General features: G+C 40.1%; 1 protein-coding gene across 4 annotated transcripts; it reads right to left on the bottom strand.

Moving 5' to 3' along the window:
• Nucleotides 1–61: 61 nt before the first annotated feature.
• On the bottom strand, nt 62–19,516 carry HBP1 (HMG-box transcription factor 1). 4 transcript variants are annotated; one of them, XM_072859664.1, is made up of 11 exons: nt 19,369–19,516; nt 14,310–14,498; nt 12,961–13,195; nt 11,897–12,029; nt 10,982–11,093; nt 10,733–10,845; nt 10,236–10,392; nt 9,530–9,674; nt 6,773–7,102; nt 2,823–2,964; nt 62–1,170 (listed from the first exon to the last, which is right to left on the bottom strand). In XM_072859664.1, exons 2-11 carry the CDS (start codon nt 14,476–14,478, stop codon nt 1,153–1,155), a joined length of 1,554 nt encoding a protein of 517 aa, XP_072715765.1. In that variant the 5' UTR covers nt 14,479–14,498; nt 19,369–19,516; the 3' UTR covers nt 62–1,152. The 4 variants fall into 4 exon arrangements, with proteins under 4 accessions (XP_072715765.1, XP_072715750.1, XP_072715745.1 ...); XM_072859649.1 differs by having other exon boundaries at nt 14,310–14,502; nt 19,369–19,500; XM_072859644.1 differs by lacking the exon at nt 19,369–19,516 and adding an exon at nt 18,819–18,850 and having other exon boundaries at nt 14,310–14,502.
• Between the last annotated feature and the right edge of the window lie 8,272 nt (nt 19,517–27,788).

Below are 27,788 nucleotides of genomic sequence, written 5' to 3'. Positions count from 1 at the left end.
CTCATCTCTGCAGGGCTGACTTAATGATTAGTCATCTTCATTTTATAAAATACGCAACACCAAATTTTAATGAATTTATTTGAAATAATATACAAGAATATAGTGTGCAAAAATCTTAGGGGCAACATCATGTAGACGTGTCATAAACTGAAATTTACAGTTGTGATTCTTAAAAAAAAAAAAAACACACAGCTGTTTAGTACATGAAAAGCCATGATTGTAAAAGTTCACAGCAGAAGCAATTGTAATCCTAACGCAGCTGCTCTAATTTTAGACAGTTGGAGGAAAAAAAAGTAAAGTGCAAGTGTTGCACGTATAGTTAAGTGCAAAGTTTGCCCCCACCATAAAGATGTCTTATGGCAAAATAAAATATTGTAGAATATGTGGCAAAGACAAAACACAGAGTTAAAACTATGATGGTGACAATATCAACAGCACCGTTTTTCTTGAGATAACGCTATTTATTCATTTCATCCTGGCCTGGGCCATTGTTTCCACTGGAAATAACAGCTCTCCCTATTGCCAGCTGGTGCAAAAACATCTCACTTGTGGATACAAATTTTATACGTGGCAACCCAAGAAGCAGCTCCTGTGCTACATTACACTACGCTCTCCATTTACCACATGTTCGGGTACTTGTTGGCGTCTGGGCAGGCTGGGAAGCTAGAGGCTGATAATACATTTTGCCATTTCAGAAAATCCCAGGTCCCAGAATCGTAATTAATAATATGGTTGTGCAATACATATTAATCAGCAATAAGAATCAATGTATATAAACAGCTGTTACATATTTTAAAATTCCCCTTTTTGTACATTTTCTTTTAAAAATAAACATTTATACACATCTCCTTCGCCTTTCTAAAGTACTTAGCACCACAGGATATCAATTTTCAAGCCTATATTACCTGATACATATATGAAGTTTGGAAGAAAAATAAGGCAATTTGGTTTAAAATGTTGATAGTTTTAGCTTACTTAATGTTCTATTGTAAAAAGCAAAACTGCACTCATATTAGATCATTTCTGACTTGATGGTGCCAGTATTTTATGGTCATACAAAGTCACAACAAATAGTAAGACCTTGATCGTGCATCTTCTTGCTGCCAAGCAACAGCCATTTTGTAAATACAGAGTTAACAGGGAAATTCTGGCTTAATGCTGTTGTGAGCCCTGAGGAAAGAGAAGAGAAAACCAGGTTAGCAGCTACCAAGCAAAGGGGAAATAGCCATTATCTTAAATCTAGCAAATGCTTGTTTTGAAAGCCACAAGTACTTGTATGTGTAGTCATTGGTCAGTTATTCAGAAGAAAACAAAAGGCCGAAACAGATTATTTTATCCCCTGATCATCAAAAGACCATCAAGACTTCTTTGTCACAGCCTGCAGCCCACCATCATTACTTGCTAAGGTAACCAAGCTGCCAACAAAATTCTTCATTCACTGAAATAAAACAATTAAAAAAGGTATTTCCTGCTGTAACACTGAGCTAACAGCTTCTACAGATACTGTTATACTGGCCTGAAAACCCTAGGGACAGGGAAAATCCTACAAGGTAGGGTAAGAAAGCCATCCTTCTTACTAAGGCCAACCCACCACTATTCCTCTCAATTATACACAAACACCCCCACTGAGTTCCTTGAAGCTCACAGGTGCACATGTGAAGTGAACTTGATCTCGCCATCGAATGCCCAAGACTGCAGTAGTGTAAAAGCAGAATAAATAATAGTATTATTTTAACTAAACCCACAAGGAAATCTAACAAGCTGTCACTGTTGATTAAAATAGAATACAGCGAACAGAAAAACAGCTTGTTCCTAACAGCTGGGATTTGGTGAAACCTTCTGCAACTAGGGACTGAAAACTCAGCACCAAGTATGTACAGCAATAAGAAGCAACTTGGTGTTGGAGCACTTCTTATTCAGTCTTAAGGCAACACTTACATATGCTCTTGAGAAAGTAGCTTCATTTACACATGAAAGGAAAGGAGGTAACTTGAGGATGAAATCTTAAACCTGTGAAGTCCACACTACACTTGATGCTCCTACCCAGGCATAAAATGGCTGATGAAAGGCCCCGGCCTTCTGTGCACCTCAGCTGATCTCTCCTTCCAACCTACTCTTCTAGCTGAACATGCAGGTTGGCAGAATCTCCTTTTTTTGATATTCTCTTTATATGATGTATTAGCTTGAAAGCCCTTATCGTACCTAATACATCCACCACCTACTAATAAATTGCTGCAGACTCTTAAATTGATGGCCTTCTACAAAGTGGAAAACAATTTATTTCCCTACGAAAGAAGTGTTATCGTATTTATTTTACAATTAAAACAGTAATAAATGAAAGGGATTAATGGAAAAAAAAGTTAATTTGCTCCCTCAATAACTTCATATATGCTGATATAAATTATGAGTAAAAAAGATATAAAATGGTAAAGAAAAAGCTTTAACTGAAGAAAAAGGAGACTGACTGAATCACAACAGAGAAGGATTTTGTGAAAGTGTTTTTGAGGGGAATGGACAGATGCAATTTAGTTAGTCAAGTTACTTCAACCAAAAGGTCGCATGCCCTTCCTCTGTATTTCACAAGCACACTCACTTTCACAGCCCAACAGAATCCATGGAACTCTCATAAAATATTCAGAGACAGACCCTCTCCTGATCTGTCTGCTGCCAACTGTCCAAAAGCAGGTTACACAACACAGGGGAGTAAAATGAAGGTTAGGGCTACCAAGAAAGAAGCAGAGCGTATCCTGAACAAAAACTACTGTAGCTACCATATGAACACATTTAACTGTGTAATGAAAAAGACTGCTTCACAAACATACAGAATTTGTTCGTTTTCGTTTCCAACAGTCAGGATTTAAACGTTTCTGTTCTTCTGCCAAGGCCTTGGCTTCTAGTGTGTACATCCGTCTTTCTTCATTTTTCATTTTCTTCCACCTGTCACCGAGTATCACACTTATGGCTCTGCAAGATAAACGTTTGCAGTACGGTCAGGACAGGGTGTTATGAAATACCCTTATTTTTTTCTTTTTTTATCTCAGTACTTTAAAGATGACTGAAGTTAAATGTGGAAATAATACACACAGAAGAAATCAACTGCATCTTTAAAATTTTTTTTTAAACAATCATGTTTCTGATTATCTTCTCATACTTCTTTCAACAGTTAAACAGCTGAGACTTCTGTGTTAGCTGAGCATGGGTCAATGCACATTCTAACATTTCAAAGGGTGTACATTTGAATACACAGCAACTCGCATAAACCAGCAAAATAGGGATGTTAAAAAAACCACCACCAAATGGTAACTCACATTTGTTTTGCTCTACTTCCGTACTAGAAGGTCATATGACAGATTTGCTGAAAATATGTTCTCTAATAATTAGGGCAATGATCTGAGTATGACCTCAGACAAACAAATATTTGATTAACTGCAAACCCCCATGTCTTTTTAATAGATGAGTGTAGCTTCCTCCACTTTAATCCATACTGGGCAGAACACACTGGTAAGTTCCCGTTCCTATGCAAAAGGAACCATTTGTTCTAACACACCTATTGTCATTTCCAGAAGCTGAATGAATTGCTTTCCTACTCCTTATAAACTTGATGTCTTTGGGACAATATTTCCCCACGTTATCACGCCATATTGCTTTAACTGCATTCCCAAATGTTGGATCAATATTCCATTAAAGCTTTAACTCCATCCTTAGCTGAATGAAAATCTCTAAACAACAGCTCTTTTATTAATGACAATTACTAAACTACTGAGTAGGTATGCTTTGGCTTCAGAGTACAGTGATGAAGGTTCTATGACCAGCTTTAAGAAAAAGGTGTATACAAGAAGTACTTTGCTTTATCATATTAAAAAGTTCCTTGCTGGCAGCAAAGCTATTCATAGGCTTTCTCACAGAATCAAGAAGAGCAGAGCGTCATCAGCCATTTCCATAGCATTTCACATACAGCAATTCTGACGGCTTTTCTGCACCATGCCAAGAAAATGGATTTTAATCCTGCAAGACCATGCAGTACCATCCAGGCTTCCACAAGCTGCAGAGCACTCAGAGAGCACAGCAAGAACTCCAGGGGGGCTGCTGTTAAGCCTGTGCTGTCACATGCTCTGGTGACTCCTTAGAGCAAACTCCTCAAGTTGCAACCAGATCCCATCAACATCAAATCCATTTGCACAGCCTGGCTCTTTGGCAATGGAATTTCTGGTTTTCTATCCAAATTAAGAACCAGTATCTTTGGTCTGTCATTAGAAGTAAACACAAAGCAGATTTTTTTGCAGTATCCAGAGGCAAATGAAAAGCACCAGAAACCTGTCTGGTTTTGGTCACCAGTTTGTACTGGGTCACTCATACCCGCAGGAAAGAACATGGTGACACAGAGACAGCAGGTTTGCTGAAAAAGCCACTGCATTTCCAAATAAAAATGCACTATGAAATATTTGTATTTCAAATGCAAAAGTATGTATTTTATATCTCCAGAGAAAAAAACTGCACTGAGGCACTGAAAGCAAGTACAGATCTGTAAGTTTCAAAAAGTTTGAAAAATCTAATGCAGAGACAAAAGCTCCACTTCTCCAAGGAAATCGTTCTATGAGCGAACCACCAAGACTAAAAAAAGATGTGTATAGAGAAGTTTCCTGACTAACAGACACCTCATTCCCCTGGCCAGAAACAAGTAAGAAAAAACTGACCCTACTGCACCACTGCCTTAGGCGCCCTTCACCTCATCCGAACTTCACACTGCCTTTGTCCTCTTAAAATGCTGCTAAGATACCTGACAACATTTAGCAATAGGCTAATGTGCAGGATGCAATCCCTTATACTGCAGTTAATTCAAAAGAAATTGTCAAACAGTAGTTGAGAATGGCTCAAGTTTACTCAGTAATTATGTTCAGCATGCACAAATGCTGTTAATCATTTAGGTGACTTTCTTCATCTTTAGAATGTATACTACTCAATTATTCAAGTATTTCTGAACACACAATCAAGTCCAACTACGGCTACAGTGAGAATATCTAGAAAATAAACAAGTGCTACCCTAACACCAGTTTCTCAAGTGCAGTCTTCCACAGTATTTTTAAGTACATGTGAATGTTGACTTGTGTTTGGAATGTTTACAGCTCACTATCTTGTTGACATGGCTTGAGCTACTTTGTCTCAGAACAGACTGTTTAACTCAGAATTCCTCCAGTTCTGCCCTTTCTTACATGTATAAGAAAAATAACTGTAGCAAACATAAGAACTCCAGTGTACAGAAAAGGGTCCTACATGTAACCCACTGTAAGATCTACTCAGTAATCAAAAAATGACACATACTTACATTTAAAAGACATGCGAGTTGCCTCTGAACAGTGAAATTAATAAATGCCCCAGCAACACTTAAGCAACAGTACCTGAATGCCTATAAAATCAATTATCACTAACTTGTATGATTTCTTCTGTACTGTATTTTATGGGTGCCAAGAAACTGCATCCAAATGCACTGCCTTCCAAATCGGACAGTGAGCAGTGCACTCTGAAGCTTATTTGTAACTTTGTCATCACCTTCCTTCAAGGTAAACCTGCTCACTGAAATATTCAGCTTATTTTCACATCCATCCAGCTGCAGCTCCAGTTCACTGCATCCATTTGAAATCAGCATTTTAAATTAAATATATGAACACCATAAACTTTCCTAGCTGACATTCTGTTCGATTTCTCACTGATAGTTGCAATGAATTTGAAGGCAGCAGATCTGCTTCACTGAAATTACTATAAACATTGCAGAACATCATTGCCAGGACACACAAGACTGGCTGAGATTTAAGGATGGGTTATTCGTATGGTAGGATTTTATTTCTCAACACCAGTTACAGCCTCCTTACTAGAACATTATAAAATAGCCAAAACCCTGTCAAAGCCCTGTCACCTTTAGTTTTGACCAGATTTAGTACTAGAATTTTTACGTGACAATGCAATTTTTACAGTAACAGTTTTCATAATGTTATATACATTAAAAAATCTGATTATAAGATCAGTGCATGTTCATGTGTTTTATATATGCACAATTAGCACAAAATATTAAGATTTAAAACATATATAACGGACATCTTTATAAAAATGTTTAGACATGAATGTGCACATAGATAACAACAAAAGAACCAACCAACAAAGAACCCTCCCCCAAACACACAGTCATACAACTCTTCCTGCAAGTTTCAGCGGATTGTTGAATGTCTGTAGGACAAGAAAAATTTGGCAATTTACTGTTTGGATTAAGGTCTTTCAGATATCCTAACAATCAGTACTCCATTATTCAGTATGATATACAGACTGAGAATAAATGATAGTAACTTCACTGAACAATTTGCAATATTATGTCAAGACTTAACTAGAAGAACCAGAAATTGCCTTTTTCCATTACAACACACGAGGAGAGAGCCTGGTACTTTTTTCCCATGAACACTTCTCATCAGTGTAAACAAAGACTGTTGTGTATTTGTGCCTCTGCCGATGCATATACATACATATGTCAGTTGCTTTACCCAAATGCTTTCTCAGAAGGTAAGTTTGCCAAAAATGGTTTGTGTCAAATTTACTGAGTAGTGTAAATATTTAAAGTCCGCCCATAAATTAAGCTTTGTGTCAGCATCTTTCAAAACCTGTTCTTAAAAGAATAAACAGACATTTTATTTCAAATGCAAAATTTAGTCCACTTATATTTAAAGGTGGGACACAGATACTCTGCTAGCTCACCACTAATAACAAAACTACAATTTTATACCATTACCTGTTGTCCTTCCCTGGATACATCTGAGTATATTCAACTCTGTATTTTTTGGCAAAAAGCATGAAGGCATTCATTGGTCTTTTGCACTTGTTTGGAGAAGTGGCACTCACAGTACTTGCAGTCCCTGAGCTGTGGCTTTTGCCAGCTTTGCTGTACAAAGAATTGGAGGAAAGATGTGATGATGCAGTAGATGCACAGTTTTTACTACTGCATTCTGATCTCTCAGCATCTTGATTGTTTGATCCTCCACAAGATAGAGAAGCGCGACGCTGGCGAGCCATGCTGCTTAGCACATAAACTGCAGAGGAATCCATTGGTGTAAAATCGTAACTACAAGAAAAAGACATATCATAAAATGATTAAGTAATTTTCATGTAAAATCCCTAAACAGCTGTTCACTCTTCATCTGTACTACATTTCTAGTATTCTGGTCTCTTTTGTGTGACATAATGATTTGTGCTTGATGCAGATGTCAGTGTGAAAAAAAAAACCAACAAAACTTCGGCAGATGAATTACGACTTTTTTCAACGTGATGGCAGACTTTGCAACTTTGCAAGATCTGCTGTGTACTATCAACTCCCCACCTGTATATCAATTAATTATACACCGTCTTCAAATTTCATCCTCTTTTGAAATAAGGTTCTTTCTTTCTGCTTCTGTCCTTACCATAAATCAAACCTGGTCAGTGAATGATAGGTACTGAAAGGGACAACTGACGTGGGAAGAATAAGCGCTGAGTTCACTTGCAAATATATATTACAAATATGAAACCACTATATTAAAATAAATTATACTATATAGACTATTGTATAAAGAACTTCTCTAGGCAGTTAAATACATATTATTTTACAGACAAGCCTTCCATTGAGATTTAAAAATTTAAACGTTTAAAGACCCATGATGTTGCATACTATTTGATTCAAAGCTGACAAACGTCTGCCCTCTAGTGACAAAAATGTGAGATTCAGCGATATTTCAAGGTATTTCAACAGCTTAGATGAGTTGTTTCCATACAATTTAGATCTCCAAATACTATAAACTGTTGTAATTTTTTTGTTGACCAACAACTACAATTAACCTTTAACCATTACAGAAGAAGTTTAATTCCACAGATTATTTGTTATCATCTCCAGGTGTGTGCAGATCAGTCTGGGAACCACAGGCTATACTGTCTTTAGCATCTATACCGGGAAAACACACTTGCAAAGGTGCTACTCGATCATAAATCTAAAACACTAAGTTACCACCACAAAATAAATATAAAACGTACATAACTCTAAGGCTCCGCTCACTCACTGCTCAATGTGGCTATAGTTGCATAATTTATGGCAAAAATAAGGGCTTTGAAGAGCTTTTTTCTGAACACAAAGTAGAACTACTAGCAAGGAAGTGCTGCAAGTGGTAGCCCAGCCCCTATCTGCAAAGGCAGCTCTTTTCTGTGGGATGGAACCAAAAGCAAGGGTGGACCCTGAAGGGTTGCCTCCAAAATCCCTTAGAAAAGCAAAAAGCAACAAAGAAGGGATAATGCCGACAACCTTGCAGGCAAGTTCACAAGATAGTAAGAAAGAACCTCTCTGTTCTACAAACAGTCCAGCACCCTTCCTATTCTTAATCTCCTTCCCACAACACAGCAACAGGATTTTGTTTTTTAATTCTTCTATCCTGGCAACCACAGCTGCTGCTGCATGCTCCTTTCTCAGTGACTTACTCCCTTCTGCCCAGAGAGACAATGAATTTGAAGCGTCCAGGCAGTATTCAGCTGGGCTGCAGGATGAATAAGGAGCCACAAGTCCAATTTCTTCAGTGAGATGTAAATATAATGATTCTAACAGCTCTCTACATACGCCGTTCAGAATAGGAGTTAGTAAGAAGAAAAAAACCCAGGCAGCAAATGAGTGAAGACAAGCAATTTGAACCCACTCTCTATGCCAGACTGAAATCATGCAAGAGCTCCTAGGGCTTGAACTGCAAACAGCATTTTAAATTCTTTTTCTTCTATTGTAAAAAAAACAAAAAGCAACTGGACTAAAAACAGATGCTAAAAAGGAGCTAACATCATAAGAGAAGATGGATTCTACTAAACCTAGACATCTCAAAATAGTATGGAAAATCTTTGAGTAATACTATTTCCTTAGAATCTTAGAATAATTTATGTTGGACAGGACCTCTGAAGGTTATCTGGTTGAACCTCTTGCTCAAAGCATGGCAAACCTCAAAGTTACTCAAACTTTGAAGTTAGGCAAGTTTGATATACTAGAAAAGAATCACAAAAAGCAGAATATACTAAAATTATAAGAACTGATTATGAAAGTACTGTATTCTAAAGCCATAGCACATGCATTTACTAAGAAACTACTCAGATAATTCAGATATATAGCTGCATATGAAGCACAAGTTAATAGCTGGTAGACATACTATTGTGGGAAAATTGTACTAGGTTTTTCAAACATAACCTGCTTTACCTGAAGAATTTATACAGATAATATATGTATTTTTACTGCTTTATCTAATCTGGCTTAAACTATCATAAAAAGGGTCGGAAAAGTTATTTCACTCCAAGGTATTACTTTGCAGTTTAGCAGAGCACATAACCACACAGCTTTCCTAATATTCAGTTTTCATTTTTTCCTCTCATTTATCCTGTATTACCAAAAGTATCCTCCCTTTGCTCTACATAATGCTTCAAATTCTTGTAGACTTAAGGTGCCTACTCATTAAATACAAGAACCACTGAGGCCACTTTATCCAAAAATTACCTTTTAAATGTATCAAAAACACCTGAATCATCAAAGTTAATGGCATCAGGGTGTCCAGGAGGTAGACACAGATCTCCAAGATGCATTTCACAGCATGGAATGCCATGCTGTACCACAGTCAAGCTTGGATAAAAAGATGACCAACCTGAAGTGGTAAAGAGTTAAATTAGACAAACGGCCAGACAATCTCTCTAGTTCTTAACTGGAGCAATCCTATATCTCTAAATGATATCATTTTATAAAAATGTTCTGATGCAGTTTCTTTCACCCAAAAGAAAAACCAGAAACACTTACTCAGGGAATTCTTACTGCAAATAGTTTATTTGTATCTCAAGTAAAATCTCATTCTAGCAAAAAAAGTAATCAAAACCTGGAAACTTTTATCACCAGAAGTTCCATGTTTAGCAAGTGAGAAAAGCCTCCTTTACTTGCAGCTTTCCTTTCTCCCCCCCAATTTTTCTGCTTTCCTGAGCTCCATTTATATACTTGATCAAATCTTTCCTTAAGAGATATGCAATATTTCTGTAGCTTTATAGCTTTACAGTTTTGTTTGTTCAAATTCTGGATTTCTTTACACAGATAGTAAATTGATTCTACACCACTGCTTTCATCAGTTTCTTGAGCAACATGGGACGCCAATAAAATCTGCAACCACTTTCTAAGAATATTTTCATATACAACCAAGTATACTTGTAGTATTTCATACCTTTATTTTTAACATAAAAAGGATGATCGAGTCTGCATTCTACTGTAAGCAAGCCATCTTCCACTGTGCCAGGATCAAAAGTCAGCTTCAGCACTGACTCACCAAAGGAAATGCTTTCTTCATGAGAAATCAACTTCAAACCATCGGAACCATAGCCCTATAAACATACATACAGTTCAAAGCTTTTCCCCCAAGGAAAGCATGTACCTGTGCATACTATAGGTGTATATTCATCATCTTACATTATATTAACAAATACCAACATTGTAAGTGTTCTCACTAGGAATTAATAAAGATGATACAACATTCAAAACATACCTAAATGAATTCAGTTCAATTGCTTTATAGCAAGATACTCAAATAGTACAGTGATCAGCTCTAGACAAGTTTAGAATAAACCTGTCTTCCTGAGACAGTAATTAAAGGCACAGAGATAAGGTAAGAAACTAAATATTTGCTACAAGTATTGAAATGAATTTATTAGAAGTAACAGCTACCTTGTAAGGACTCACTGGGAGATTTTCCTCTTTTCCACAGCTTTCAGATCTTGCAAAATCTTCAACATCCTGCCATTCTTTATTGCGTCCTTTATGAAAGCACAAACGAGAGCCTAATAGAATTTTTCAAGGAAAAAAAAAAGATTGGTGTTATGTAAAAAAGTCTGTGTTACAAAAAAAAAAAAAAAAACAAAACCAGAAAAGGACAAGACAAAACAAATACTTATTCGATGATACATGTTATTTTACCTTTTAGAAAACAATGCCAAACGGTTGAGGGCCAGGAATGGCACCATCCTAAATCATCATCATCTGAAAGTGATGACATGCAGAAAATGCCAGATTCTGATTCGCTATTTGCCTATGAAAAAAAGCAAAATGATGTTGATGTTTTACTGTGGAAGATTTTAGGGCTGGTCTTACATGTCTTTAAACACATTCTAATTTGTATCTGTGTCATCATTTTACCTTACATACTAATAGGAATGTAACGTGAAGACAAAGATTCAAGGAATGCAGTAAATGTGAATGGAGTGTTTTCATCTCCTTTTCTTGAAACGTGCCATCCTGAAATTTTTGGGTTTCATTCTCTGAGATTCATTTCGCACCTATGGATTATCTTAAGCTTAAGTACAAGCATTTTACAAGCTATCATTCCTTGGTCATCCACAGAACCACTCAAAGCACACATTACTCTATGGTCAAATTCCTGGAAAGCTGTAGGGCCAAGTCAGTTCTAGATAAATCACTGGGAAAAATTCAGTGTCTTTAACAGGCAAGTTTCAGACACAAACTAATACAAAGAAAAGGGAGAAGCAGGACTGACAGTTTTTGTGTGTCTAAAAGAAGATGGTCCTGTATTTGCTTTTCAAGACAGACAGCAAGCAAGTTGATACAGTTTTTTAAAGCTTGCTATTGAAGGAACTACAAGAGAAGCAGAGCTTTCTTAGAATGTGATCTCTTCACAAAAATGTGCACTCTATGATGTAGCACTACAAGCCTACGGTGTTTGGTAAAAAGAGCAGTAACAGAAAATCTATCTCAAATACAAATGGTATTAGAACTAAACAGATGATTTTTTTTAAACTAGTTTCTCTTTTCAAAAAGCTTAACCCATTACTCGTGCATCTTTATTTATTATAGAAATGTTTCAGAACACCTCACCCTTTCATGTCGGACTGGTGTTTCATCCAAATCATTCTTCGAGAAGTTAGGATCATTCTTTGAGGATCCTGGTGGAGGACGGGCATAGGAATGTAAACTTTTGCTTGTAGCTATTATGTGAACAGGAGATGATCTAAAATAGAAAAATGTGTTTTAAAATATCTCAGATTAAGACAACACAAGACTTAGCTGCCATTACTCCACAATGCTTTTATTTAACAAATATTTCTGTTTGCATGAGCTCAATTCCAAATCAGCTGAATACCAAATAAACTCCCCACACACCAATATTCAAATGGGATGATTAAAAGGTGCAAGTTCAGGCAAAGGGAGTATTTAGCATAACTCCTGCGTAGCTTCTATATACCACCCAAATGACAGTACTACCTCCACATCAGCATCTCCTTGTCACAATGCTGAAGTTTTTACAAATACCTTGAAGTGAATACCCCATTCTTAGAGTACATAAAGACATCTGCTTTGTCTTAATGATTAAATCCCAACTGCATTACTGTTAACAGTACTGCATTTAATTTTCTTATTATAAACCTAAGACCAAAGCCGTACAATAAAAGGTGAAGCCCAGAAATTTCTAAGATCCCATACTGCTTCTCACAGCCTTGTGGAATTTACAGATCACAAATCTGAAACAGTATCAATAAAAAGATGTTGCATTAGATTTCCAATTAGCCCTTTAAAAAAAATAAAAATCTAAAGTCAGTGCCCTAGTAAACATTAAGAATTTAATGTAACAAATTCATCTTGATTTTTCATCTGCTGCTTCACATGAGGTAAATGCCCAGAATTTACTGTGGTTAGCCTTCTGTGGTTAGGCAATGTGCTTTAGCATCCTACCTCATTCATGGCTGGCAATTAAGCAGCTTTTGCAACAGGCTCGGAAATGAGTCCTGTGCAATCTTCCGCAGAAGAATAAAACTACTATATAGAAAGATCAAAAAACAGGGCTCCAGTTCAAAGTCAGAGGGCATGAAGAGTGAAGGAAATGTTTCTGGAGACATAACACTATAAATCTTAGAGTTCAAAATTGAAATGAATGTCAGTACCTGTTATAAAAAGAGCATTGCATCAAAGGACTCTGAGGACTTGTGGCTATATTTGCTAATTCTGTCAACCAGTTCACCCCATTCTCACAAGAATAAGCACTTTCTGAATTGCTGCTTGAGGTATGTTGGTTCCATGAAGGCCTTGAACACTCTTGATGCGAAACATCAGCACCAAGCTGAAAAAGTGCAGGTGGGGTAGAATCTGTCTGCACAGCCTGTAGTTCAGGAAGATCATCTACGAACAAATGCACAAATTACCATAATTATATCCATTTATAAATTCTAGTGGACACTAAATCTTGCAAATAAAAATCAAAAAGGAACCACAATAAAGTAACTAATTTTATTTTCTCATATCACAATTACCAACATTTCACAAACCCGATTCATAATACTGACAAAATGGCCACAGAAATAATCACATCTCTAGTCTATTATACATTCACACAAGCAATTTAAGAAATACATTATGTAACTAGATAAAAATGTAATTCTGGTTTTAAAGTTTTTACTAGATTGACTAGTTTACACAGAATTGTACTGCAGAATTATGCAGAAGTAGCAACATGCTTCACTAAAATACTAAAACATTAAACAAAAGGCAACTAAATTAATCTGTCCTAGCAGGTGTGACACTAAAAATTATCAACATCAGGGGCTGTAAAAGGTAAAAGTTTTCCATGTTTCCACCAGGGAACTGGAATTAAATAACTCAGAAGTCATGAAAGCTGGGTATACAGCCTGGTAGGGGTGAATTCCTATCAATAATCTACATGTTTCATATGTCATATAGAATAGCAGAAGAGAGCCCAGCTTGTTAACAAGTCTGTGTTACATGCTTTCGTGTAACTAAGTACCGTTATTCTTAATCACTCCATGACTTCAATTAAATGTGTTAATATTTCACTGATTATATCAATACTTTCTAATATACATGCTATTTTTCTCCAATATATAAGAACTAAAGTTAAACGTTCCTCTAGCCCAGAATCTCTATTTGCAGCTGATCTAAACCAGCATAATATCCCTTTAGGAGGAGCTCTTGAGCTTTCTGTTTGTTATTCTTGTGCCAAAAAAAGCTCCTCAGGAGATTAGAAGCAGAAATTTGCAGCTCTGAGTTCAAGAACACATTTCAGTCAACAGGCCAGTGTGTCAGAACTGGAAATGGGTTAAAGGGAAAAGTGACTGCAAAATAAGACCTTCAGATGTCACAATTCACTGTCATATTCCCTGCCCTACTTAAGTTAAAGATCAGTAATCTCATTCAGTCAGCTTCCAGTAATTTCACTACAGGAAAACTAAAACAAACTTCAGAATTTGGCTGCTTCTGAAAAAGTCACATTATTTACCAAGTTCCATGTGTTCATCACAGGATGCATATCCAGGAGAAGAGGGCAGGTTTTCATTACACTTCAGCAACTCCAGTGACTCATTCATCCCTGAAGTTCTCTTGTCCACTACCAGAAGGAGTTTCTGAACTGCATTAGGCATTTGATTTGTCTTCACTTCCCACACCATGTTAGGATGCCCCAAAGTATCTGACTTTAAAGAGACAGAGGTTAAAAAATTGTATACACATAAACTGTTTTAAGTTGCATCTGACAGGCTACTTCATTACCAGAACCCCAAATCCTCCATCATCTGTTGAGAATCACACCGTAATTTAGCTTGAAAGGGACCTCTAGAGATGATCTGGTACAATCCCTGCAGAAAGAAGAGCCAACTGAAGTCAGAGTTGGGGCCCTGGCCACTTAAGTTTCTAGTACCTTGAAGGACAGAGATTCCCTGACACTTCTCAGGAACCTATTCCAATGACCACTCTTGCTGTAAAGAAGTCGTTCCTTACACATGGTTTGAACTTCCTTTGACACAGCCTATGCCCATTGCCTCCAAGAGTCTGGGGTCATCTCCTCAACCACCACTCAAGCCAAGGCAAACAACATTCACTTGAGCCACGCACTCCCTGAGCCACGCATCCCGTCACAGAAGGCAATCAGACAGGTCAGACAAGATTTGCCTTTGGTTAATCCATCCTGGCTATTCCCAGTCACGTTCTTGCCTTGTAAGAGTCAGGACATGGCTGTCAGGAGGATCTGCTCCACAATCTTCCTGAAGACTAAGGTTAGGCTGACCAGCCTGTAGTTTCCCCACATCCTCTTCCTTGAAGCCAGGTGTGATGTTTTCTTTTTTCCAGCTATTGGGAGCCCTCCTGCCACCAAATCCACCACCTTTCGGAGACCATCCTCACAATGACACTGGCCAGCTGCCCTGACACATCCCATCCAGTCTCACCAACTTGCGTGTGGCTGGCTCACAGAACTGGCCTGCCCTAACCTGCTCCTCCTCTACTGTAGATGAAGTACCTCTCTCCATCAGACACGTACTGCTAGGCCCAGGGACTCGAGGAACCTGGAAACAGTCCTTGCAAATAAAGACCAAAGCAAAGATGATGTCGTCCATAGCTTTTTGACATTAGGTCTCCTACACCATTTAGCATCAGGCCCACATTCTCCCTAATCACCATTTCACCAATGGCGTATCCGCAGAAGCCTTTTTCACTGCTCTTCATATCACTTGCTATCTCAACTCTAGGTATAGTCTCAAACACATGTGACTGCTAACATCCTTAACTGTGTTGTAAATGGAAAGAAAAGGAAGCCTCTACTAGTAGATTTCACTGCAGTTTCATTTCCCCAAATCCCAGTACTGTAACTTTTATACGAAAAGAAATATTTTAAATCATCTTCAACAGTCAGAGAACTGTGTGATTATTCTACACAATCACTGCCTCTAAAAGCTGGAAAACAAGGTTATAAAGTCTTTAGTAATTTGGTTATCTATTGGTTTTTTTGGATGATGATGATGAATTAAAGCTACCATAACATGATTACCTTCTACTTTAATGAAGCATCACTGAAAAAGTAATCATGAGCCCCTCACAAAAGAGCAGAAAACACAGCTTACTAAGAAAGAAAATCTGAAGTCTACCACGTGCATGTCCACTAAGTAAGCTATCATGCACTGCATTAGAGAAATACAAACAATAGCTAAAAACAGCCTAATATTTTCATACGAAACAGTAAGCCTATTATCCTAATAGTTCCCTTAGTGTAATGCATAAAAAGGCATCTGGTAACAATTATGGAAAAAAACAGCTTTATTTTAATAATCAGTTAAAAGGTATTTTGTGTATACAGCCAACATTAACAATATTCCATGTTTTTACTCATTCTGTGAATTTGTTTCATTCACTTTGCAGCTTGTCCTGTACATAATATAGGTCAGACATAACCTTTTGAATTACATATTGGCCCTACCAGAAGAGGCCTGACCTAATCAGTAAATTTTTTTTACTGGAAAATTTCTAACCTTCTCACCTCCTAATCTTTCAAATACGTGCAAAACGTACATAATCTTGCATTCCAAACATAAAAAGATGTTTGATTCTACTCAAATGGCACTACTACAAAAGCCACAACAGTGTAATTCTGATTTTAAGGAGGTGGAGAGGGAAGGTAAGAGAAATGAGAATATACAGTCAAATAAACAAATAAAATCAAAAGGACAAAAATGACGTGTATTTCACATCTAAGAAGCATCTTTAATGCAAATTATTCCTCTATCACCCACGAGGGACAGTAAAAGTACAGAACACCACAAGAGTAGAAAGCTCAGTCATTTCTGAACAGAAAATTCAGACCTCAGTAGCACAGGTCAGGACCTTGATGATTATCTCCAAGTAATCAACTCTGAAAAGCCACTCCTTGTTTTTCTGGCTTGCCTACGTCCTTCCTTTCCCCTCTTCTACCTTGTTTTTCCCCTCTATTTTTTCCTCTCTTCCTTTCCCATTTTCCTGACAAAATGAACAAGCTAACTTGTATTGGGAATGCTACCTTCTCCTTCCTTCCAGCCAGCTGCGGAGATTTGAAAGTACCTGTCCTGGTATCCTAACACACTGAAGGTCAGAGAGAAGGTACAGATACAACATGCTAGTCTGACAAGAAAGATACTTCTTTGAGAAATGAATTGTTCTTCCAAGTCACAAGGATTTCTCTAAACCAAAGCCACCCATGTACAAAAGCCAAAAAATCCTCTAACAAATGAATTAAAAACAAAAGAAGTGCCCAACTTTACTTTTCAATTTTTTAAATTCTACTTGATTAAAGCCTGCTTTGGACATCATGTGCTTCTCTTGTCCTCAGCCTTTCAATGTTTTGGAACATTAAGAGGAATGGTCTTTAATTAGCTTCCAAGGATTTTTTTTTTAATTCAACTTCATGTTCAAAACTTGTTGCGACAAGATGTTTTCTAGAAGTATGCTTCACAGGACTATAATTACTGCCATTTTATTTGGAGGCTAAATGAATTTATTTATGATTTTGTGCTTTAAAATAAGTCAATTTGTCACACTAAAACAAATGGCAATATTAACAAAGAGCTTATTAATTAAACCACGTCTATTTTGGAGGGACAAAAATAAATTCAGGACAAAAGTAAATAATAGACTGTGGCTGAGAAGGGGTTCAGCAGGAACCAGGCAGCATCCACCCAAACCGCACTGTGCAGGAATGCCTGGGTGGAAGCGCTTCCCGTGGTTTTCCTTCTGGTATTTGCCTTCCTTCCCCCAGCCTACCGCCGAAGTCTGAGGTAAGGTCTATGCCTGCAGCAATTCACTGGATAGAGTTTAATACTTCTTCAAGCTTCTCCAGCAAACCAAGCAAAGCACAACATACTGGCTTCTCCAAGCAAAACACAACATACTGGCAAGACTGGATCTACACCAGGGACTTTTACTGGCACAGCTGCTTTGATCAAGGATCCTCGCTCCACATCCCCGACTCGCACAGCTGTGCCAGAACATCGCTGCAGAGGCACGGCCTCAGAGGAGCACCCAACATGATTCATGATGTTTTTGCAAGGACGGCCTTTTAGCATTACGCAGGCCGAACCCTACCTTCTACCCAGCTCCGTCGGATGTCTCCCCCCCCGCTGCCCTCCCCGCACCACGCACACGCCCGCGCACAGCAAACGCTGCTCCGATGACACAAGGACGGTATTTACAGCAGAACCGGCGGCGCGTGAGCACGCACCAGCCGTGACCCCGCGGCGGCGGACGCGGTCTGAGGGGAGCCCCGGCCGCCCCCCCCCCGCGCCGCGGGGCCGCCCCCGGGCCCGCTCCTGGGGCGGGGCCGGGCCCGGGAGCGCGCATCCCCCCGCCCCGCGGCGCGCGCCCGCCGCCCCAGCGCCCCCTTCCCCCCGCCCGTCATGTGATCCCCGCCTGGACACTGCCCTTGTTTATAAACTTCTGCCGGCACCGCGCATGCGCGCAAGGCCCCATTCATTCAGAACTGCGTAACAGCCGGGGGGAGGCGGCGGGGGCGCCCCCGCCCCCAGACCCCGCCGCGAGCCCCCGGGCGTGAGCCGCCCCCCGCGCGGGCGCGGGGCCCACCCGCCTGGAAGATCCCCCCCGCGCCGTCCCCAAAGAGCCGCTGCTCCCCGCGGCGGGGCAGAGCGCCCTCGCTCTGACAGAGCGGGGCAGGCGGGCGCTCCCCGGGGAAAAAAAGGGGGGACACCCGCTCTATCTCGCCTGCTTTCGCGGTCTGGCGCCACACCTAAGGGGCCCCGTGCAGCCCGCGGGTTTTAGCCCAGCAGTGCGGCGGCTCCGCCGGGCCGGTGAGGGAAGGCGCCCGGTAAACAATGTCCGGGCTCCCGCCGCCGCCAAAAGCCGGGACCCAACGGTCTCCTCGGCTCGGCCCGCGGCCGCCGCCGCTCCCCTCCAGCCCGGCGGACCCCGTCCGTCCCCCGCCGGGGCCTCGCAGCCCCCCAAAAGCGGCAGCTCCAAACTTTGTAGCACTTACCAAACCCGTCGCCATTACCAAATTCCCCTCGCCTCCCCCCCCCCCCCGCCTCCTCCCCACAACGGAGTCCCGCCCGAGCCTGGCGGTGCTCGGTCGCCGAGTGGTCGAAGACGACGTTGCTCAAGCCGCATCCGCTTCCTATTGGCTGCCTGGCGTGCCCATCAGGAATCCGCCCGGAGGGCGGACATGTTTTGACTCTGCTGCGCAGCGGATTGCACCGCGCCGCACATCAATCACCCCCAGACAGCACCCCGATTGGCCAATGCCTCCTCTGGCTCGCGGAGGGGCATTCCGGGAGCTGTAGTCTTCGCCGCCGCCACCGCCTGCCAGCGGGGGCGCGATAAGACGACAGCTCCCAGAATGCCCCGCGCGGCGCTCGGCTGATAGTAAACAAGAGACGTAGGGACACGTGTACCCGCGCCTCTGGCCGCCCCGGCCCGCAGCCGCCCGCCGGGGCCTGCGCCGCGGCGGCCGAGCGCCGGCGATGCTGGCCGCCAGTCAGGGCCCCCCGCCCCGCAGCAAGCCCGAGCGCGGAGAGGCGCTGCCTGACCTGGTGCTGCCGCGGGGGAGGCAGCGGAGGAGCGGCCTGCCCGGTCTCCTGCGGCGGGAGGGCCCTTCGGGCTCTCGCAGCTCCGCCGGGACGAGCCAGGCGCGGGCGCAGGCCCCGAGATGGCGGCGGCCTCGGCGGCGGGGCGGTGACTCACGGCATCAGCGTGGAAACGGTGACTGGGCCCCGGTTTGGAGCCTGCGTGCAGCGATCCCCCGGGGTGCCCGGTGCCTTTCGTGATTTACCACCATCAGTTAGCGCCCCGAAACGCTGTTACGAAACGGGCCCCGCTCGCATTTCGCCAAATAAAGACTGCGGCGTGCAGAGGTTAAGGGAAGTTGCTAAAGGTCAGAGGATGAGTCAGCAGCTGCGCCTAGTCTCCGCTCCAGCCTCTTCCCTCATCTTTGCTTCATTAAAAAGACCTTGGTGGTAGCTTAGGTCCAACGTACAAGTTGGCAGGGAAAAAATAAGTAGTTTTTTTAAATCCATGCAGGTTTATCAGTCCATTAGCGTCTCCCAGACGTTCCCGTACATTTATTGCCAAAATAACAACCTGGTTTGGTTCGACATTACTTCTGTTTTCCTTACAGAGAAATGAGACTACAGCTATGATGAGATTCGCCCCCTTGCACAGTAGCTCTGGGAGACTGCAGAGATAAGAATGGACTCCTGCTCTCCTGAGGCCCAATCCTCACCATAAAGTATATTACTATGCATGATCCAATACAAAGCAAACACACACACAATTCTGAAATAATCAATAGGATTTTAGAAACCGATGGAGAGTTTCAAGACTTTGCAACTGTTGGGATTTTTCCAAGAACAGCCTTTCTTCCTTATCCTATTTTCAATGTCATCCCAATCATGTGAACATGTCCTAAATCCTGTATCAGAGCTTTTGTTGTAATTCGGTACCTACAACAGTTCTGACTTTCAGGCACGCTAACATAGTTGTGCGAGAAAATAAGCAAAAAAAAATAGTGAACTATTACACTTTAAATAGAAACGGTTCCATATTTAGAGTTCTCCGCAACCTGTGTCCCCCATGAAACATGCTACTGGTGGCCACTAGAGGGAATGCTGGTTTTATTGTTTCCCACAGGTCCACAAGGGTAATGCAATTGAAAAGAAAAAAAATTAAATCACACACACCGAAATCGTACTTAGCATCAAAACACACTCGGTATGCAGATGTCATTGGCACATCGGTTTAAGATTTGGCTTTTCCAAGAAGTAATAGTTTGCCTGTTAGTAGTCATTGCCATCTGTAGGCACTATTTGAAGAGACACATTACTTTCAAAAACATGCACTATCTTCTGCAGTGTGAATTAGAAATTAATACTTTTTATACGTAAATGTGCAAGTTTAGCTTAAAAAAAATACAAAGAGTAGAAAAACCAATCCCATGGAATTTAACTAAAAATTTTCTGTGCTTAATCACATAACAAAACAACTCTTTACAGATCTTTTTCCCAGTTTAAAAACACAAGAGTTATTTGAACAAATGCCTCCACGAAAAATCTGAAAATTAATGTTGAGATTCAACTATTAAGCGACTAGACAGCTTATTATAATATCAACTGTCTAACCCTACATCCCACAAGCTCAGATTTTTCCTATGTTTAGAGTTCAGGCTTTTCCTAAGTAACTGATACATCTTTATGTAAGAAAGCTTTAATGCCATCCTCTCTGAAATAAATTTTTTTAATAAATTGAAAACTGGTAAACAAAGAATCATCTTTTTTACACCACTCCACAATAAAATTAACTTTAAAGCTGTGTTCCTTCCTCCCCTTCCCCTTTCTCTTTTGATTTCCCTTAAACGCCTAAACAGCCTTTAGGCTCTTTAGAGAGAGACCCAAGTTTCTTGGGTTTTTAATGAATTTTACTGCAGACCCTGCATTTCCAGACTGAGGTTTGGCAGAAGACCCGTGTATGCAGATGTCTCCATTCTGCAAATAGGCTACTCTGCTTGTGGTACAGCCACTTGCAAGGTAAAAATCACAGTTTACTCTTCTGAAAGCTCCGTCTGCTGCAGCGTGGAAGGTGGAGAGTGCAGAGGCCGGATCAAGCAGCTACAGAAGATACAAAATCCTGTCTCAAGCCCCATCAGATTCTTCAGAAAAACACTGTTGGCCTAAAGGTTCATACCTTGTTACAGAGCACATTTCCAGCCCGCTATGTGCTTTTTCTACCCAAAAGGAAAAGCATTTTTCCCAAATGAAATGTTAAATCTATTTGCCGTGAAGGTTCACAGTTCTCTACAAAAACTTATGCATGAGTGTTAGGTGTGAAGCCCAGTCCTCTGAGATCCACTGGCCCAGATTCCAGATACAGGTCTAGACAAATAAATACCACTGCTGAATTAGAGCCTCGATATCACACTTACCATCTATGACATACCCAGAAAGCACAAAAATATGAATCCTACCTAGGGCTGAGATTAAAATCTTGTGAAGATGAGCGTCTGATTATTTTTAGAATCTCAAAACAGACACATAACAGCTTTCTTATTTTCAAATCTACCTTTTCTCCTTTCCATATGGTAAACTAACATTTACTCAGTGAGGATGTAAGAGAAAATGAGTAAAAGAACAGCTAGTCCATGCGGTAGATGGCAGCAGGACACATAAAACTGTGTCAGAGCTTACTTACTAACCCCCTTGGTTGAAGTCAAATATGTTATCTTCTAAATTTCACAATTAAGATTATGTCAATGCCATACTCCTTGCTCTGTATGCCTAGTCTCTAATTAAATCATTACTGCACCCACACACACCCTGCCTTGCCTTACTCCATGGCCACAATGAATGCGTGTTCAGAGAATGAATCAATACTGTGTAACACGGACATTGTTGGTAGCCTTGCTGATTCAGTTGCTTCTGCTGTTGTAAGAGAGGTAGAAAATAAGGTGGGGGATTGGGAAGTGTTAGTTGTGAGTTCTTGTCACATTATGGATGGCTACCAAGAAGCACAAAATAAGCAGGAGAGAACACACAAACAGAAAATAAAGATACAGATAAATTCACATCCTAGCTATTTACCTCTTAAAATTGCCAGCCACAAAGTTAAGAAACCACAAGGTGGATTTTAAAAATGCATAATATTACAGTCAAAGTCATATTAGTAAAATAGATATTACACATTGGGTTTGCACCTATCTCTACTTTTAATCTCTCCTGTGCAAAGCCAATGTCCCATCCTGCCCTTACAACACAGCTGCTACTGCTGACTCTCTGAAATACAGCATATCATTACTTCAATTCTGTTGCAGGAGCTTTCACATCCACATGTAGACATCCAGCCTCAGTAATTAACTGAATATTCCCCAGACATCAGAGCAACCCTGCTCACCAGAGCTCCCACTTTTACCCAATGTGGCAGCCTCTATTCTGCAGCCATTCTGCCAGACCCTCTCACATCAGTTTTCTCCTTTCATGATGGCTTCTGTATCTCCTAAAGCTCTTCCTACTCCTTCCCTCTTCTCACAGCCTTTTGTGGCTAGCTGCAATGGTGGTTGGCTCTCTCCACCTTCCTAACGACAGCTGTAGGCGTGCCCACCCCCACATTTCACCTCTTTAATCTCCTCACAGAGGGTGCCATTGGGAGCGCAGAGCAGAGGAACAGAGGACTTGTTGCTCCCAGGAAAGATCTTTTTTCTGCTCCTCACCTCTAACTTCTTTTGTGAGAGGAAGGAGTGCCCAACTGAATTGAGAGCTAGAAGGAAAACTTCACTTGCCTCCTGCAGTGGTTCAAGTTGGGGAGGAACAGAACAAATAACAGGCCAGAGAGGGGTGTTTTTTTTTTTTCTTCCAAGACAGGTCAGGAACGAATGAGAAATTTATTTCATGTCATCCAGTTTTAGCTAAACTTTTATCACCTACAAAGACAGAGCAAGATAAAAAATGATAATAGTATCAGGAAAAAAGACAGACCTGACATATCAAGAAACAATCCAGAAGAGTGATAAATAAGAAAATCCTCTATCCCAGCTCAAAGCTTGCAGAAAAACAAGTCAAAGAGACTACAGATGATCTGCAAGTTCCCTCTATGCTAGTTGGTAAATTAAAATGCCAGGGAGTGTTTCTGGGCACTGGAATACAATAATCTGTACTCTAAATTTTTTTAGAATAGCCCTGGCATAGTTTTTGTGTGGGCCAATAGCAAATAATTTTTGGATATGGTTTGGGAGCTACCATAGGCCAAGGACTATTCTCAGTTGGCCATCTGTGTATGGCCACACCACACGGAAAGCTGGAAAATAGCTTATAAGGCAGCTTATAAATGAGCCCACACAAATACTGGAAAATAGTATGAATGTCAGCCATTCAATGCCTCTGTACTAGCAAATAGTCTCATGCACATAAAGTTTCCTACGATGGATGTAACCATACAGATGCAGCCAAAAACTAAAGGGACGGTGAAGCTAAGGTTGCTTGGGATAGCCACACCACCTGACGAGGACAAAGCAACAAAGAGAAAAAGAAGATATAGTTTGGTGATAGTTGGATGGCTTTTTCCAAATAAGACATTTATCAGAACTGAGTTTCCAACATCTTCAGAGATGTCAAGGAGCAGGTCCCAGAGGCTTGCTCAGCCGCCAGGGAATTAGTTCTCCACAGAGACATGTGCACAGAGCATTACCCTTTCACAAAACTTCATAGGTGCTCAGCTGAAATAATTCAATACCTTCAAAGAAGAAAGGACAAAGTATTCATACCATGCCATGATGCTATTTTTAGGCCGTCCTAATTTAATTTACCTCAATAAGAAAAGGTTGAGTCAGCAGATACTGTCACAATGGCCTAGTATAACCTAGTGTCAGAGTTTTTCACATGATTTTGACTGGGCACAATTTCTTTTATGTAATAGTCTGGCCTTTGTCTCTTCCTTGTTCCCCCATACACCTCTTCCAGTTCTAAGGAAGAAACACAACCCTACCCATGGTATTCACACAGCCATGGCAACACCATTACCACACTCCAGCTCAGCTTGATTTGCCATTGCAGAAGGGACAGGGATAGGACCAAGGGGATGATGAAGGGAGAGTCACTGCCCAGTCAACCAGACCACTGCGTCCCAGCACGGACCCAGCCAGTCACTCCACTTGCCTTACATCCCCCTACTGCCACTGGCTCTTCACCTGGCTGTCAGAATAAAAATAATTCAGAAGGAAAGAGAGAAATGGAGTGAAGGAAGACACAACGGTAAAATGTAATTTTCTTCGGGCTTTTCATATCCTACCAAGATTATTCACCTTCCCTTCAGTCCACAAAGTGAGTGTGTCCAGCCTGTTAAGCATCTTTCTGAGCCAAAAAGTAGATGAAGAACTTGGAAACAGTCTTGGTATATATCTGAAGGAAATCCAACTCTCAGAATGATTTGAAAATGATCCTAGATTTTGTAAGACAGTCAACAGCACAGATCTGTACATACTCAGCATACAAAGAGGCAATTCGTCCCAGAGAAAACGGCAGTAATACTTATTTGAGGACTGCAGACACAGGAAAGTATCTTAGAAACTCCAAAAAAATACACACCTATAACCATCGCATGTATGAATGGACAAAAAGAGCTTTGAACTAACATAAAAAACTTTAGCAAGAGCATGTGGGAATGTCCGTGCTGTGGCAAACGGACTTTCAGCAAAGCACTTTGTTCAGCAAAAGCTATCACATGCAGCAAGCATCTGAAAAAAGAAGACTAGGAATCTAATGTGCCAGGTCTGTGAAGGATGATCAGCAGATACTGATTTTGCACATCTTGATATTGAAAAACAATAATGCTTCCATGGCAAAGTGTGTCAAACTACAAAATGACACAAATCATGATGTAACTGATCCCAGAGTCATCTTATAGAAAGCTTAAAGCACCAAACATTTCAAACAAAACAAAACAAAAACACCGAAACCAAACCAAAACCAAAACCACCATTCCAGCAAGGACCAGAACAGTCTTTACTGAATACAAAAGACAACATGAGGAAAGAAGATGGGAGTGACAGTGGTTTAGGTTGTAGATGGTTTCACAATGCTCTTCTCAGCTTTGCCCCAAGACTTCCACAATCAGTCACTTCTGGACCTCAAACAGGAGATCCAGAAGGGAATTATTTCAGTAGTATTTATTCCAGATGAAATTGAAGGAAATCTCATGAAGCACAAACAAATGACATTTAAAAACCCACAGCATCAGCACTAGGACCAAGGAAGCTTGCTTTCCTCAGGATTTGTGTCTTGTGATCGACTGAGGGCTGCAGTCAATTGTTTTTTCCCATGGTTAACACATTTGTAAATGTTTGCTGCCATGTGGATTCTCTTTTGCTTAGTAACATGTGAGCCCATGAATGCCATTCTCGTACAGGATTTCTCTCAGGCTTTTCTCTCCTCACCCAGTGGGGCATATTTTCAACAAACTCATTGGAGCGGTTTTTTTTTTTCCCCTCTTTAGAACTTAGTCATCTGTAAAATTCATTTAAATCATCTGCAGAATTATAAATCACTGGTGAGATTGGGGAAAGAGGAGAGAAACAAACTAACACGTACGTGCCAAGTAACTGCCAAAGTCCCATTCCTTTAGCGACTTGACTACAAACAAGGACGATAAAAATCTTTAAGAACAGAAGCATCAGGTAATCTAAGTATGGACACGGACAGTTTCATAAGGTAAACATAACATAGTATTGTTTAAAATTATTAGAACTACTTTTTTTTTCGAAAGGTCATTAAAAATCAGTGACTTGGTATGATTTCCTTCTTGGGATGAATACTTGCCACATTTATGACATGAAGACTGGCATGCTTGAAGTATACATATGAATAGATTCAGGAGAAATCCCAAGTGTTGGTTAAACCCCCCTGAATTCACCAACAAAGAAAATTCCAGAAATCATCCAGTCCCCAAGAGCAACACAATAAAACTGCTGCAACGTGAAGCTGTACTTCGGGATTCAGAAAGTCCAAAGTCTCTGATTATCTTAAATTTGTCACTCCACAGCTTTTTCCCAGCTAAAAACTACAATCAAATCATCAAATACAAAGTAGCTATGACAATTACCACACCAACATGTCATCTGTTCTGAGTAGACAGAGCATCCGCATAACATCATTTATGAAAATCAACATGAAAGTGTTAAGAATTATGAATGTTTTAATAAATGAATATAAACAGGTTACTTGTAACTTTATGATAATGGAATTAAAACACAGCAATACCAATAAACATAGATTTTTGTATATAAAAGTGTCGTTTATTGTAAGGAAACTTTAAATATAACCAACAATACTGAAAATATCGTGACTGGCATTTATGGCCTTGATTGTAGTTTACTGCCATACAAGTAATTTCTAGCATTTTCCTTAATCACATCAAGCTAGTGCAAAATATAGGTAGCTTTTAGAGATTTAGCATACAGAATGACAAGAGTGTAGATTTTGGTTACCTGATATTTCCTTCTAGTATAACAGGCTTCTCTTTTTTCCATAAATCAAAAGTACAAAGGCAAGTTATCATATGTGCAATTATTCATACCAGGTTTCTAGGTAAAAAAAAGAAATTACATTTGTAAATTTTGCTCAGATTGTATTTTGTTAGGAATCTGACTTATAATTTATACCATACTGTATGATATAAATTATATATTGATATCATATTATATAATCATAATTTCATATACAGGTATGATTATATAAATTGTCAGAACATATCACTAACTACAGGATAATAATTACATCAACATACACAAATATATGGCATTAGAAAAGTCATTATCTAAGAAGGAAAGATGTTATAATTCAGGTGTTTGAAACAGGGCACAACCAGCCTTCCTACAATTCTTGTAGTATCATTTTGGCAGAACTACTGCCAATTGCCATTATGTGCACTAGCTTTCCATGTACATCAGCAGATACGTCAGTAAGCAGTATTAAAATTGGACTGTGCCTGAAATTTCCAGTCACAGACCCTTGTAAGCAATGAGCCCTGTGCTCCTAATTAAGATGATATTCTCTCTCCTCAGTTTCAGAAGGTATCCCATGCTATTATGGCTAAAAAGGTATTATTTTATGATGACCTACAGGTTTTTGTTAAAGCTAAGGTGTCCTGCTTTCAATGACATACTTTCCAGACTTGTGCAAAGCTTCTGAAGTATTCATCTTTCAAATCAAAAATATTTTTGTACTTTCTGATAAGGATTTTTCAAGTACAAGCTTAGTTTAGCATGGCTTTCAATATCAATCACTTCAGTGATTGAATCTGGTCTTTGATAGCTAAGATTAGGCTGCAAGAAGAGAGATATACGGAGATAATTTCATTTGAAATAGGTAAAAGATTTAACAGATAAAAAAGGTGAGATCTAAAAAAAATTAACTAGAGAACAAGCATAGATAGAGAAGACAAAATGCATAAATATAAAAACAAGGGAGAA

Source organism: Ciconia boyciana, chromosome 1, assembly GCF_034638445.1.
Source record: "Ciconia boyciana chromosome 1, ASM3463844v1, whole genome shotgun sequence".
In the NCBI taxonomy this organism is placed as follows: domain Eukaryota; kingdom Metazoa; phylum Chordata; class Aves; order Ciconiiformes; family Ciconiidae; genus Ciconia; species Ciconia boyciana.
Note: the sequence above shows the minus strand (reverse complement) of the source record. Positions and strands in the feature narration are given on the sequence as shown.